This window comes from Myotis nattereri (assembly GCF_964212035.1).
Source record: "Myotis nattereri genome assembly, chromosome: 12".
Classification (NCBI taxonomy): Eukaryota; Metazoa; Chordata; class Mammalia; order Chiroptera; family Vespertilionidae; genus Myotis; species Myotis nattereri.
The window spans coordinates 45228265-45244897 of NC_138087.1; the positions used below are offsets into that span (position 1 = coordinate 45228265).

General features: G+C 34.0%; 1 protein-coding gene across 2 annotated transcripts in view; it reads left to right on the plus strand.

The window, feature by feature from the left end:
* The window catches only part of VPS13A (vacuolar protein sorting 13 homolog A), a 193649-nt gene that overhangs the window by 105372 nt on the left and 71644 nt on the right, over positions 1-16633 (plus strand). For both annotated transcript variants that reach the window (XM_081103070.1, XM_081103071.1), the window contains exons 36-45: positions 2273-2400; positions 2752-2921; positions 3675-3892; positions 4813-5045; positions 9928-10020; positions 10698-11054; positions 12373-12474; positions 13771-13926; positions 14108-14363; positions 15924-16084. In XM_081103070.1, the coding sequence (XP_080959196.1) occupies positions 2273-2400; positions 2752-2921; positions 3675-3892; positions 4813-5045; positions 9928-10020; positions 10698-11054; positions 12373-12474; positions 13771-13926; positions 14108-14363; positions 15924-16084 (1874 nt within the window). The remainder of the gene's footprint in view (positions 1-2272; positions 2401-2751; positions 2922-3674; positions 3893-4812; positions 5046-9927; positions 10021-10697; positions 11055-12372; positions 12475-13770; positions 13927-14107; positions 14364-15923; positions 16085-16633) is intronic.

The window sequence follows — 16633 nt, forward strand, 5'->3', positions numbered from 1 at the left end:
AATTCCTTAGTATTTATGCTTATCTATCCCAACATGGATCCCCTTTTTCAGTTTTTTTCTCCTTCCTTCCTCTTCTCCCTTATTCCTATTGCAGCATTTATCCCAGATGAGATATTTTATATTGATAATAGCCATATCAAAGTATTAGAGGTGTCAAGAGAGGATGAGCATGAATAAATTTTGGATTTCAACAAATATTTAAAGGGTAAATGGAAGGGACAGAACAGAGGGAATCATCATGGAGAAAGGCTGTTTATCCAATGTTGGCTATAATGTGCTATGTGGAACCTTACAGGTTCTAAGTTTAGTATCAGTACAGAGAATAGGGTCACTTAGGGGTGCTTGGATGATTTTGCTTCACAAGAACAAAGTTCTCATTCTGGCATTTTGGGAGATCCCCAAACCTACCTATATTAAAGAGCAACCGACTAGCTCACAAAATCCACCCTTGCAAAGCCCTGAGATTTTTACACAGCTTTGTCAGTCAAGGAGAATCCTAACACACAAACAACCATACATTTATAACATTGTAGGAAACCCCATCTTCGCTTGTTAGAATAACCAACCTAGTCTTTTACTGTTAAATATTATTGGACAGATATGAAGAAAATCACAAGAACCTGAGCATGAAAGAAACCAACATAAACAGAATAGGTAATTGGAATTAGATCTATCATCAGTAAAACTGAATGGGATGGAATGGATAGATGATAAAAGACTATGGAGCCATATAGTCAAATTTCTAAGAAAATTATTTTGGAGTTAGGCTTCTATATAAGGCCAAACCATCACCCAAATGTGAAAACACAATAATTTGCAGATGTTTAGTCCCACAAAGTTTACTTCTTTCATACTCATTCCTGAATAAATTAGTTTTAAAATATATTCTAGCAAAACAAGGAATTCAGGATAGAGGAAGACATAGGATACAAAAACAAAGGGCCTAACCAGAAGTACACGGAAATGGAATCCCAAAATATTTTGTTACTGGGATGTGTAGTAAAAAGTACTTCATTTTCATTAAAGAGAAATTCAGAATATCTTAAGAAAAAAAGTGGAAGAATGTCTTCAAGAAGAAAAGTAGCATAAATTCCATAATATATATAGAATGAGGGATTAATTTCAGTAATTTCCCCGTTAACCACGGGAATACTTTTCAAGAACCCAGTGGATGTCTGGAACTTAGTACCTAATGCTATGTGTATTATGATTATTCCTGTATATATATACCTGTGATAAAATTTAACTTATATATTAGCCACAATAAATGATTAACAACAACTAATAAAGTATAGAATAATTGTAACAATATTAAGTAAAATAAAGGTTACTTGAACACAAGTCTGTGATACCACAACAGTCCATCTGATAACTGACAGGACTATTAATTGACTAACAGGCAGGTAGTATATACATAGTGGATATGCTGGACAAAGGCATGATTTCACATCCTGGGCAGGATGGAGGGGTCAGCATACAATTTTATTACGCTACTTAAATAGTGCACAATTTAAAACTTATGAATTATTTCTGACATTTTTCATTTAACACTCTCAGACCTTGGTTGACCATGGGAAACATACCACAGAAAGTGTAGCCGTGGATAAGGGGGACTACTATAAGTACCTTCCATAAGTGATATAGAGAGAAAGACATGCTTTCTGTTCCTAGGAAGGGAGAAATTGCTACAAACAGTCAGGTGCAGAAGTGGAGGAGATTTTGTGTGATTTTGAAAAATTGTTAGCATGTGAGAAGAGATTTTCTTTTGAGAGATGTACTAGTTGTAATGTAGCAGCAGAAGAACTATTACAATAAACGATTAATGTCTTCATTGAAAATTATTACATAGCTGTAGTTAATCAGACATGGAAGACTTAATCTGTAAATAAGAATTTAAATGTTATTAGCTACATTAACCTAGTAGTAACCATTGTTAACCGAGCAAAGCTGGAAAGAGGAAGATGGGACCAATAAAGGAAATACATGGTAAGGACTTAAAATATAGGTAGTGCAAAGGTAATGTCTAAAATGTGCATGATGTAAAATAGACATTTAAATATATTATTTTAATCATTCATCTCTAGAAATTTTTACCCATTACCCAATTTCAACAATTAGTATAATATGGCTGCTTTTATTGCTACTATAACTCTTCTCCTCTTCTGTACACATTTGATTAATAATTCTGTTAAATATATTTTAAGGCTGTTTTAATGAGTTCTAGCTTTCCTGATTTTTTTTTCTTTTATCTAATAACTTTAATTTTTCCAAGGAACAACTGTAGTGACAGCTGCTGTGGTCGAAGTACATTCATGTGCCGCTCAAGTTAAGACAACACTAAATATGAGTTTCAAAACTGATTATCTCACCATGATACTGTATAGTCCAGGTCCTGAACAGGTAAGTTGAGGGAAAAAATATGTTTTTTACTTGATGAAAATTATATAGTGAATATTTATTAAAATGCCAATTATTAATATTTTATGTACATTTTGGAGTATCTGTTCCTGTGAGAAAAATTATTGATCTCTTCATTTTACTAATAAAATAATTTTAACCATTTCCCTTTTAAAATGAGTTATCTTTGCTATAGTTAGTGATGTGAAAACTAAATTTTTTAATTAAAGTCAGTATATTTTTTGGCCTTTCTTAGTGAGCCCTTTGGAGATAGAGAATGTGGTAGTATATAATTAAAAAATGTGTCATATATATGTGTTTGTGTAAAATTTATATTGATTTTCTCTTCTGCAGGTTTCCTTTACAGATGTTCGTGATCCTTCTCTGACACTTGCTGAATTTAAGTTGGAGAATATAATAAGTACTTTAAAAATGTATACAGATGACTCAGTATTTTCTGCCTTCTCATTAAAAAATTGTATTTTAGATGATAAAAGGCCTCATGTCAAGAAGGCAACTCCTAGGTAATAGTGTTCTGCATTTTTACTTGAAATATGGTTGATATTTTTTATAAAACTTATTCCCAAAGTTGCACATTCATTTTTTGGGCACATCCTTAATATCATCAGAGCTTTCAATTCAGTGAAGTCATGGTTCCCAGTCACCATTTTAAATGTCCGGGTGGCTTGGTTGGTTGAAGAATCATCTCATACATCACAAGGTGGCAGATTCCATTCCCTGTCAGGGCTCATAAGCCGGTTGCGGGTTTGATCCCAGGTCGGGGTGCATCTGAGAGGCAACGGATTGATGTTTCTCATATCGATGTTTTTCTCTCTCCCTCCCACCTTCCCTCCTTTCTTCTTTCTCCAAAAATAATTAATTAAAGATATAATATGTCTTGTTTCAGTTATGTGCTCTTGCTGGATGGTTGATAGATTAATTAAATTAAATAGTCAGTGTAATTTTTTTGTGTGTTTTTTTCAAATTAATTTATATTATCAAAATTATTATCAATTCAAAATTTAATGGGAAATATATGAAAAATCAGCTGAGATCCCAAATTCTGATAATTTCTTAAAGACACACTAACTAATTTATAAAACATTTATGTTCCAGAAGTTTGTAAATCTATTATTATTTGGAGTACTTTGAGATCTTTCTATGATAATCGACTTTAGATGCTGGTTGGCTGTCAGTGAAAGGGATAAGTAGTCTTTGGGTTTTATTGGTGTGTTTGGTTATTTGTAAGCTATTCACAGGAATATTGTGTTTTTCAGAATGATAGGATTGACAGTTGGATTTGACAAAAAAGATATGATGGATGTAAAGTATAAGAAAATCAGAGATGGTTGGATGTCTGATGTAGTCCTTCAAGAAACATATATCTGTGCAAGTGTGGAATTTCTGCTGACAGTTGCAAATGTCTTTCTTGAAGCCTACACCACAGGCACTGCTGTAGAAACCAATGTTCAAGCATGGGCTGCTAAGGAAGAAGGTTAGTTATTAACTAAAACATTTAATATCTATGTTAATCAAGTGTTACAATAGCACTTACCTTGATTAGCTTTGTAGATCAGCAATTTTCAACCTGCGTGCCACAAGAATTTTTAAAACATGAAATATCTGACTATTTAATCAGGGGCACTGACCTCTTTTCTCTTAAATTGTCAAGTAAAAAAAAAATGACAACAGCCAACATATCAATCTCCGTTTGATATGAATGAATGAAATTTATTTCCTTTTTTTTTGTCAGATTGGCAAAAAATATTTGATATGCTGCAGAATTCTAGTTTCTAGTTTATGAGATGAAAAAGGTTGAAAATAGCAGTTCTAATCGACAAGGTTAAATGAATTAATAAATTAAAATTTTATTTTTAAGAGGAAAATGTGCTTTCTGCTGGGATGTGCAGTTTACATATTTTTCAAGCTGTAACTATATATTGGGTTCAGAAATTAATGAGACCTGTATTAGAATAAGTACTTGTACTTAACTTCAGACAGTCATTTGAAAGAATTTGCTGGAAGAAAACCTGCAGGGAGAAATAATGAACCAACCACTTATTTTCATTATTAAAGATAGTATTTCAACTTAAAACATTCTTACTTTTTGTTTTATTTATAGTTTTCTACTGTCTTTTACATTTTTATTTGTGGTGCAGTGGAAAGAGTGTCATGTTGAGAGTTAGAAACTGGGTTAGTTTTCAGCTCTGCCCTGGTGGAGATTTTCCCCCACATTTTTAAATGTACTTATGACTCTTCTTCTTCAAATCTTACATTATAGATTTCTTTGGGACCTAAGATGCCTTTAGTTTTTACTTAGAATGAAAATAACATTTTCCCATAAATAATACATTTTCCATAAAATGTGTAGCAAAGATTTATAAATATTTTAAATTATTTTTATTTCTATTTTAGTACCTGCACAGATACAAGAAAAGTGGGAAGTGAATATTCTTATTAAAAATCCTGAAATTGTGTTTGTGGCTGATATGACAAGAAATGATGCTCCTGCCTTAGTCATTACAACACAATGTGAAATTTGTTGCAAGGGTGACCTTGAAAACAATACAATGACTGCTGCTATTAAAGATCTCCAAATGAGAGCATGCCCATTTCTTCCTGACAAGAGAAAAGACAGAATCACTACTGTGAGTTTACTATTTAGTTATCTGTTTTATATTTTGTATATACCACTTTAGGAACCTACCTACAGACTTTCTAATCTTTCTTTATAAAGTACTTTTTTTTGTTTTTTGGAGAGCCTAATCTGGATTATTATTATACCACTTTGAAACTCTTTTTCATTCTTCCAGTTGTTCCTCATGTTTCTATGTATTTGTGGGCATAGTCTCACTAAGAAGCTGCCTTCATCTTCACTTTTTTTGAGACCTTACTCTCACATACTATTCGTGTCAGTTCCACACTGCTCTTTTGCCTTGAGAACTATCTACCACTTGTTTGAGATATTGCAATTTTGCCATTTTTTCATATTTTTCTCCCATCTGGACACTTTTCCTTTGATGTATGTGTTTGCTTTTCTCCATGCAATGTATTTGAACGTTAGCCATTTGCTTTGAAATACTTCCCATTTGTATATTACTCTAGCAACTTAATGACTTTCCTCCTTCATAACTGATTAAAATTTATTTCTTCAAAGAAATCTTTTCAAGTTAACTATCTGACTCCTAGTACTCTTATAAAACACTTATAAAAATGTTTAGTCTTTTAAAGGAATAATAGAAGCATAAATGTTCTAAAAATTATCAACATAGAAATGTAAGCTATAATTCTCTAGTTTGCAAGGCTGATGGCTCATCACTAAGAAAGGAGAGGATATAGAAAACTGAGGGCATACTGATTCCCTTTTAGGTGAATACTTAGAAATTTTATATATTTCTTCTACTCACATCATTTGGCATGAATGTAGCTAGGTGACCATACTTATCTGCAAAAACAGCTGGAGAATGTGTTCTTCTTCCCCTTCTTCCTCTTCCTTCCTGATCCTTTTTTTTTTTTGTGTGTGTGTGTGTGTTATTTTGTGCCCAGATAAATCTTGTGTTAATTACTGTGGAAAAAAAAAAAGAACAGATATCAAGACAACCAGAGGTTCTTCCCACAGTTCACTAAATGTTTTATTCCTTTGTCTATACTGATAATCCATGCTTGTCTTTTCTCACCTCCACCTCAAGGGTTACAGTCTCAGCTCAAAATCCAGGATCTTTAGATGATCATTTTCTTTGTTGAGTCTGTATGTGATTTCTCTGGAGAATTGTAAATAGGGGAGGTTTGTCAGGTGAAGTGACATTTATGCCAATGCCTGAAAGATGAGTAGATATTAGCCAGCAGAACTGAAACAGGAGGCATGGGGATGTGTTTCAGGATGAAGGTATAACATGTGCAGAGAACCTGGGTTCCAGAGAGCACAAGTTCCCACCCCATATCTACCCACCTACCAACATCTACACTTATATACTCTGACTTTTTCTCGTTATTCTGTGGTTCTCAACTTGGGACAGTCTTCCCACCACCAAGATAGTGTTTGTAAAGTAGGGAATGTATAGTGAGCTCTTACAGGCTTCTATAGATGTTGCATAGCCCCAGATTGCTTCTTTGAAGGGGAAGCAATAGCAGCAGGGAAATAATACATTAATAGTGAAAATCATAATACAGGAGCTGTATGGTGAGAATTAGAGTAGAAAGGAAAAAAAAATAAAAGTAGCACTAAAATTACAATGGATGTAGTTGGAGACAATAAAATAATACTAGTAGGGAAATAATTCCATTTTAAGATAATGTTTCTACATCTTCAATTGATCTGAATCCAGCCGTGGGCAAACTACGGCCCGCGGGCCGGATCCAGCCCGTTTGAAATGAATAAAACTAAAAAAAAAAAAGACCGTACCCTTTTATGTAATGATGTTTACTTTGAATTTATATTAGTTCACACAAACACTCCATCCATGCTTTTGTTCCGGCCCTCCGGTCCAATTTAAGAACCCATTGTGGCCCTTGAGTCAAAAAGTTTGCCCACCCCTGGAATAGACTGTATTGTATACAACTTGACTGTAGTGTAGTTTTGTCACTAACATGTTGGATCAGCTGCATTTAAAAAAATACATTTTTACTGACTTCAGAGAGAGGAAGAGAAAGGGAGATAGAGATAGAAACATCAGTGATGAGAGAGAATCATCAGTTGTTGCCTCCTGCACACCCCCTACTGGGGATCAAGCCTGCAGCCCAGGCATGGAATCGAACCATGACCTCCTGGTTCATAGGTTGATGCTCAACCAGAGAGCCACACCGGCCAGACGATCAGCTGCATTTTTAATCCTAGGGAACTTAATTAGACTTGAAAATAAAGGAGTTGGATAAGGAACAAAACAAACGTTCATACTTATTTTGGGAAGGGAGTTAGAAACTTTTTTATGTATTTATAATAGTACTTTTTGGTTTTGTTTTTTGCCTTACCTAAGATGAAGATATAACACAAATTTTATGTTGGAAGTTGTGGATTATGTATTGTAATATGGTTATAATTTCCTATCCCTGAAGTTTCAAGAAATAATATATTGAATATGAAAGTCATGTACTAGTTGCTCTTGCTGATTTATTAGAACAATAGTGAATTTTAATGTGATTTCTTTGGAGAATGAATTTGGTTATCATATTTGTTCTGATTTATTTTTTACTTTTAATATAAGCAGAATTCTAAAATGGCCCTGAAGATTTCTACCTCCTGTTGCATGTGCCCAGTATAGTCCTCTCCCTTTGAGTGTGGATAGGATCAGTGAATATAATTAGGTTACTAATCAGGTAATTGGGTTAACTAAAGAGAGATTCTGGATGGGCCTAACCTAATTTTTAAAATCCTGGCATTGAAGAAGTAAGCTGCTATACTGTGGGGAAGGCTGCATGGCAAGAACTCATGAGCAACTTACTAGTAGGTGTCAAAAGCAGTCTCTGGCTGACAGCACAAGCCAATGGAGATCTCAGTTTCAGGGCCACAAAGAAATAAATCTACTGATAACCTGAGTGAGTTTGGGAGCAGATCTTTTTCAGTCAAGCCTCAAGACAAAGATGCAACCAGCTGATAACTGATTTCAGCAAGATTCCTGACCCATGAAAATGAGGAAAAATAAATTAGTGTTGTTTTAAGCTACTAAGTTCATGGTACTTTGTTACTCAGTAATAGGAGAATACACATTTTTTTAAAAATACATATTTTATTGATTTTTTTACAGAGAGGAAGGGAGAGGGATAGAGAGTTAGAAACACCGATGAGAGAGAAACATCAATCAGCTGCCTCTTGCACACTCCTCACTGGGGATGTGCCCACAACCAAGGTACATGCACTTGACCAGAATCGAACCTGGGACCTTTCAGTCTGCAGGCTGACGCTCTAGTCACTGAGCCAAACCGGTTAGGGCAAGAATACAGATTATTATTATTATTATTATTATTATTATTTTTTTTTACCAGAAATAAGATGTAGCAATTATTTAAAATGTGGGAGCATCTTTGGAACTGGGTAGTATGCAGAAGCTGGAGGAATATTGAATAGAATGATAGAGAAAGCCTAACTTGTGTCGATCAGACTTTTGGTAGAAACATGGTCTTTGAGGACACTGCTAATGAGGACTTAGAAAGAAGATAAAAGACATATTATTGGAAACTATAGGGATCGCTTGATATGTAGTCCCAGAAAGCTTTGAAAAATGGTGTCTTGAACCCCCAACATTCTACTGGCAGGAAGCAGGAGGATAAAAAAGCAACTACTCAGCTGTGTATTTGTGCTACCTTTTTTTTTTTTTTAATATATTTTATTGATTTTTTACAGAGAGGAAGGGAGAGAGATAGAAAGTTAGAAACATCGATGTGAGAGAAACATCGATTAGCTGCCTCCTGCACATCTCCCACTGGGGATGTGCCCGCAACCCAGGTACATGCCCTTGACCGGAATCGAACCTGGGACCTTTCAGTCCGCAGGCTGACGCTCTGTCCACTGAGCCAAACCGGTTTCGGCTGTGCTACCTTTTATAAAGAAGGAAGAATGACTCAGAGTGGAGCTGAGAGCCACAGATAATTGTTATTAGGCTTTGAAACCTAATCAAGAAACATTTACTTGGCTGGATTTCAGAACTGCTTTGGACAAGTGACTCCTTTTTACCTTCCATTTTTCCAGCTTGATTAGGAATGTCTGTAATTGTTATCCTATGTCTGTCCCACCATTCTGTGTTAGGAATGGTGGGGGCAGATAACTCATCTTAGTTTCACAATTCCATAAAGGGAGAGAAATTGTGCCCTAGCAGCTACATTTAATAGATTATACCCAGGAATTTCATCAGGACCTGGAACTGATTTAGTTTTAGACTTTGAGCTGGTAAGAAATGGATGAGATTTTGGATTTTTTTAATCAATGAGAGCTATAGATGAGATAGAGGTATGATGAGATACAGACTTAGAAAATGTGATTTTGGACTTTGAGCTATAATGGAATGAGACTGTTAGGAACCTTAGGAGGAGGTGAATATATTTTGTGTTTGGAAGGAATATGGTGCCTGGGTGCTAGAGGGTAGAATCCTGCTTACCACAGTTAAGAAAAACTCAGCTAATTTATAATTGCATTAAGAATTATTAAGTAAATCTAATGTATTTATAATTTTTACATCTCATCTTTTATAGCTTTTTCTGTATAGATTAATTTCATTGTAATTTTATAATGGAAAAGATGCCATAATAAAATTTTTGTTCTAGTAAGTAAAATGAAATATATAATACACATTTTACATATTTCTATAGTTAAGCATATTCAAGAAGTCCTACATATTGTTTTATTAATACTGCTCATATTAATGCTTGATATTATAATGAGTAAGTAAAGTGAAGTAAGAAGTGTGTTATTGAGTCACTTATTCTTCAACAGTTTTGAATAACTTGTCTATTTAATATAGTTAGCTATTACTAGGAAAGCCTTTAAATAAAACTATTTTAAGAACAATGGTAATTTAGTGTTACTGATTTTTCTCATAGGTTTTGCAGCCCTGTGACTTGTTCTATCAAGCTACTCAGATAGGCACAGATCCACAAGTGATTGATATATCACTAAAATCGCTGACACTAAAGGTAAGTTAAAATGTCAGTCATTTAGATCTTTAGTGAACTTTTAAAAAAATTAACTAGAAATAATCAGTTATTACAGCAAGTCTTTTCATTGTTAAGTAAGCAAAAAAGAAGCTATGTTTTAAAAATCTCTCTATATAAAAACCTAATATGCTAATTGTTCCTCCCATTGTTCGACCAGTCGCTGTGACATGCACTGACCACCAGGGGGCAGATGTTTAGAGCGGTAGGTTAGCTTGCTGCTGGGGTCCAGCCAATCGAGACTGGGCGAGACTGGCCGGTAATGCTCTGGAGCCCTCCCACGGTCCCTCCCCAGCTGGCTGGCCCTGATAGGCCCTGATCAGGACTGGGCAAGATGGGCCGGACATGCCCTGGAGACCTCCCACGGTCCCTCTCTGGCCCCAGTTGTGCACCACTGGTGTCCCTTGGCCTGGACTGCACCCTCTCGTAATCCAGGACCCCTTGGGGGATGTCAGAGAGCTGCTTTCAGCCCAGTCTCCACAGGCCAGGCCGAGGGACCCCACCTGTGCAGGGAATTATATTTGCGGTTTCATGGTAATAATATTATTATTTCAACATTAATTATGATTCTTCAGCAAATATATTTAAATGTCCTTGAAGTATGTATTTTTAAAAGCTGCATAAGTAGATTTTTTATTAGTTTAAATTTTTTTCCTTAGGTTTCACCAGTTATCATAAATACTGTGATTACCATAACTGCAGCACTTTATACAACTAAGGAAACCATCCCACAAGAAACTGCTTCTTCTACAGCACATTTATGGGAAAAGAAGGATACAAAGACTTTAAAAATGTGGTTTCTTGAAGAACCAAATGAAGTGAAAAACATAGCTCCCACAACTGAATTGGTACCCAAAGGAGAGATAATAAAAATGAACATTGATTCTATTTTCATAGTTCTTGAGGCTGGGGTTGGTCATAGAACAGTGCCTATGCTTTTGGCAAAATCATGTTTTTCAGGGGAAGGCAAAAACTGGAGTTCCCTCATAAATCTCCACTGTCAGCTTGAGCTAGAAGTAAGTAAATATAGTATTTTTTCTAGATTTTATAACAAATGATGCATATGGAATATTTTTAGAATCTTATTTAAATATTTAAGCATATTGTAAATATGATGTTGGCTCAGAAACCTTTTGGAAGAAAGTTTACAGATTTATGCCTTTGATAAAGTTTTATGTATACAGTAAGTCCTCAATGTCATTGATAGGTTTTGCCACTTTAAGCAAAAGGACAAAACAAAACCAGTTTTACTGTAGCTAATTGATATGAAAAAGAGTTAAAATCCTACAACATCTCATCAGTGTTGTAACAAAACATTGTTGAATAAAATGTTACTTGAGGCCCTACTGTACTTTAACTTTAGACCACATGTCCACACTAAGTTTATATTTCAGTTGATTTGATCAATTTAAACACGATAGATTAATAGATTGTTGTTGATTAGATTCAAAATTCTTGTTTTTAGGAATTTAATGGAATACCTTTCTTCCTTTAAAAGAAAAAGAAACTATTTCTGAATTTCTTCTAAAAGAGTAATATAAAGAATTAGAAGATGTCTTATACCTTTATATAATAATATTATTATTATATATATATACTTTTATATAATCTTTACACTGTAGTGAGAATCCACTAAGATCTTTAAATTTTTTGTATTTTATACAAGAAATTTGCTTTGAACCAATGTACATTTTGCTTCAGAATTTATCTATATAGAATCATCCCCAAAGCTACTTTAGTTTAAATTATTAATCGAGTTTGTCTAGTGGAAACTAATCTGATAATCTACCCTTATCAAAAAAATATGGAGATTTATAAGCTGCTATATTATTTGTATTAATACAGTTATATATTAATAGAGGTAGATATGACTGACTAGATTAAATTTTGTTCAAATTTTGGCTAGAATTTTCTATACTTTCCAGAGGATTTAATCTAGGATGTCCAGAAGGTTCAAAGAATTCAAATAAATAAACACTCATTGAATCCTGTGTTACTTGTTTTCGAAAAATCAGTGGAGGCAGACAGACATGTTAAAAAATTTCAGTAATATATGATAGAGGAACACAGTCTTTTATGTTTAGCCTGGCCTGGAAGTTAAGGAAACATGATTAAAAGAGAGTTTTATCTGGATTAAATTATGGACGCTAAATGATTATGTTAATCAGGTGAGGAAAGTGCAGAGGGAGTGAATGTAGGAAACTAATGAGTGGCATGGTTTTTATATAGGAGAAATAGCACAGCCAAAAGGAATGGTAGTACTAAAAAACATGGAAGATCATTTTAGCAAATTCCAGAATGCCTTATTAAAAAAATTAAAAATTCTCATTATAGGTGCATTATTACAATGAAATGTTTGGTGTATGGGAACCTTTGCTTGAACCTTTAGAAATTGACCAGACTGAGGAATTTAGACCATGGAATCTTGGAATCAAGGTATATTTGAAGTCTAAAAATTATTTTAAAATTGAGGGTATCTACACCATACCAAACATACCAATTTCAATCTCAACAAAGTTCAACATTTTTCATTATTAGCCTTGCTGTATGCTTCCCTGTTTGACCTGTGCATGTAATTTTCAAATCCAAGGCCAGTGCCCTCCTGTGCTTTTTCAAATACAAATAATTATGTAATATTTATTATGTACTAGACATCTAAGTGATGTACTTTGGCTTTCACTCTTACAACAAGTGTCTGAAGACTGTACAGTTTCTAACTTCATTGTAACATGTGAAAGGACTGACACTAGAAAGGGCTTCACTAAAGTAATACCTTTAAAGTGGGGTGTGAATCTGGCTGCAGAGACCCTACTCATGTAAAATGCTGCAGCTAGCCTCTTGTAGGTTGCTGTTTAACCCGTGTTTCCTTTGTCTCTGAAGGATATGTATATGGAAGAAAACATATTATTTGTTTGAAATATGTTTAAAATAATTGAGTTTAACGTAATCATAAGAATCAGGACCTTTAGATGGATGAAATTGTGCTTCTGAAGCAGGAGACTATGAAATAACTGGCACGTTTCCTCCCTAATGACAACTCAGTCAACCTGCAGACAGATTTTCAGTGGTGTAAAGTCAATTAAAGTAACAACAAAGGTGACCAGCTTGGCATGTCCAGCTTTTGGTATTGGATCACTGCATTTGATTTTCCACATATTTCAGACAAAGGATTTACTAGTAGATAAAAGAACTTATTTGGTGGTTTTTAGGTTGGAATATACATGGGCCCTGGATCTGTGAATCCTAAAAAGAGGTAGATGTTATTGTTTCTCATGAGTTCTGGGTCCTAGTGGCACTGTTCTGCAACTATTGTTGGACTTTTTAAGTCCCTGATTTTCTGTTCTTTATTTATAGCATGACCAATAGACTAAATAACTTTTCTCACTCTAAATTTTCATTTGCTATGAAGTATGTGCCTTTCATTTTCATTCTGATGCCACATGCATTTAGTAATTTTGGTTTGTTTTTTTCCCCCCTTCTAAAATGTGCTTGTCATTTTAGTATTACTGAGGATGAGAAGAATTCTTCCCCTAATACTGCTCTTGTGCTAGGTGACTTTATTTGGTTGATTTCCAAGTAATTCCAAAAAGACAGTGGAAGTAATAAAAATTTTTGCTCTCTCTAATGTTACTGGGATTTTTCTAAAGTTTGTTTTTCCTTTGAAAAATGAGTTATGTTGTGCTTCCAGGAACAAATTTTCTTTATATTTCTATAATTTACATGTCATTTTAGATGAAAAAGAAAGCAAAAAAGGCTATTGTTGAGTCAGATACTGAAGAAGATTACAGAGTGCCAGAATATAAAACTGTCATCAGTTTCTATTCAAAAGACCAACTAAACATTACATTATCCAAATGTGGTCTTGTAATGTTAAATAATTTAGTCAAGGTAAGAAAAGACATTTGAAACTTTAAATGTGGCTGTACTACTCTGAGTTAAACCCTTCTCTTTTCTTGAATAAAAGTTTTTTATTAACTTAGTTATTTGTCATATGTTCATTAGTGTTGTGCTTGTCATTTGGTTTTCCACATTTCATTTTATTTTACTTATGATAACTCTACCTTATTAGGCATTTACAGAAGCTGCCACTGGATCTTCAACTGTCTTCATGAGGGATCTAGCGCCATTTATGATTTTAAATTCTCTTGGACTTACCATCTCTGTTTCACCAAGTGATTCTTTTAGTGTGCTCAACGTTCCAGTGGCAAAGTCATATATATTGAAAAATGAGGAAAGTTTAAGTATGGATTATGTCCGAACAAAAGACAATGATCATTTCAATGCAATGACCAGCCTAAGCAGCAAACTTTTCTTCATTCTTCTTAGTAAGTGATAAATTACCTTCCTAGGACTTTCATTTCTTTTAAGTTATATTTTATATTCCATTTTACTCATTTCTGATATCTTACACGTTTTTTATCTCCTTCCTAATAGGTTGGAAATTTTGTTTCTTTGTTTGTAGGACTTTCTATTGTCACTATATTTTTGTATTCCAAATTCTAACTTTCTTTATTCACTGCTTTCTTTAGAGCATGGTAATTTATTGCTTTATATTTTGGGGAAGAAAGATATCAGATCTCATTCTTAGTGCTGCTGAATGAATTCGAAATGAGGTTTGAATTTATGGAAACGACACATTTTAATGGTTATGGGTTTGTAAATGGTTTTTAGGTTATGCTTATTGAAGTGGAATTTTTTTTTTTTTTGGTCCTTTCTGATTCCCAGAAGTTTTGCATTTTCATAGAAGTGAAAGCAAATAAATTCTTAAATTATCATTATAGCCCTAACTGGTTTGGCTCAGTGCATAGAGCCTTGGCCTGCAGACTCAAGGGTCCCAGGTTCAATTCCTGTCAAGGGCATGTACCTTGGTTGCGGCCATATCCCCAGTAGGGGGTGTGTAGGAAGCAGCTGATTGATGTTTCTCTCTCATGGATGTTTCTAACTCTCTATCCCTCCCCTTCCTCTCTGTAAAAAAATCAATAAAATATATTTTTTAAAAAATATTATCATTATACCTGATATACTCACAGTGAGTTAAATAGTCCCAAAGCCTCACCCATACCACTTTCTGATACTTTGACATTTAAATAATGAAGGTGGAGCACATTTGAAAGGTTAATTAGACTTTGGGTCTGAGTACCAAAACTGGTAACTAGTGCTCTTCTAGTCAAGAAATGATGCATAACAGTGGATAGGTTTCAGGTGTTGTCCAAACATTGTCATTTAATTGTTCTTGTCAGTTTTACCTCTATTAGTTTTTGAAGTAACATTTCATGTAATGATGTGGGGGGATTAATGTAAATAATGTAAAGAATTCATCCCTCAATACAGTATATGTATATATATTAGATAATTTGTATAAAATTTTATTTAATCAAATCCTACATGTCACAAAGTGCCACATGCTGAGAAAATTAACAATGGAAAAATTGCAGCTACCTTGGTAATTGCCAAAGATTGCCTGAAGGTATTAGGCTCTGGTTATTATAATAGCAAATCTGAGATTCTTTCTTATATTTTATAAAAATTCTTCTCATTACTTGTTTTGAAAAGGCTTATGAAACTTTTTTGTTCATAAGTGTTGTTATCTTAGGTCAAACTACTGAATGAGATTTTTTTTCTATTAAAACAATTTTTTTATAAAGCCTTTTGAAGGTTTTAAATAAATGTGATGGAAATGCATTGTGGTTTCTTACAGTATCTCTTTGTATACATTATGTCTATACAAAAAACTACTCTTTGTATAATCTTAAATCCAAAGACTTGAGTGACTATATACTCATAACCTTAAGAAATCATCTGATGTTTCTGATGCTTAACATCTATTTCAAATTAACATATGATGATTTACAATAAAACTTTTCAAACATATATATTCAATTTAGCACCAGCTAACCACTCTACTGCTGATAAAATTCCCTTAACAAAAGTGGGACGACGACTGTACACTGTAAGGCACAGAGAATCTGGAGTTGAAAGATCTATTGTTTGTCAGATTGATGCAGTGGAAGGAAATAAGAAAGTAACAGTTCGCTCCCCAGTGCAGGTATGAAATGATAGTTTTTTGGGGGTCATATGCATATTTGTGTGCTAATAAAATAAAATAAAGCAAATTGCTACCAAATCATAATAGCAGTGTAACTAAAATCAAAAAGAAGAATCATTACCAGTAATTGTACTACTCTAATTTGAGCAGTGATAGGAGTTTGTTCAATATACTTATAATTTTTGTATAAGACTATTTTGTAAAATCTTTTTATGGAGTATTTTGTAAAAAACTACAACTCATCAATATTTTGTTTGGGGTCTTTATAGTATGTATATATCCTTTTATTTTATTTTTTTATTGCTTAAAGTATTACAAAGAGTATTACATATGTCTCCTTTTTATTCCCCCACCCTTGACAATCCCCTGGCCTCCCCTACCCCCCAGTGTCTTATGTCCATTGGTTATGCTTATATACATGCATACAAGCCCTTCGGTTGATCTCTTACCCACCCCCCTCCTGCCCTCCCACTCTCCCCGGCCTTCCTGCTGTAGTTTGACAGTCTGTTCGATGCTGCTCTGCCTCTGTATCTATTTTTGTTCATAAGT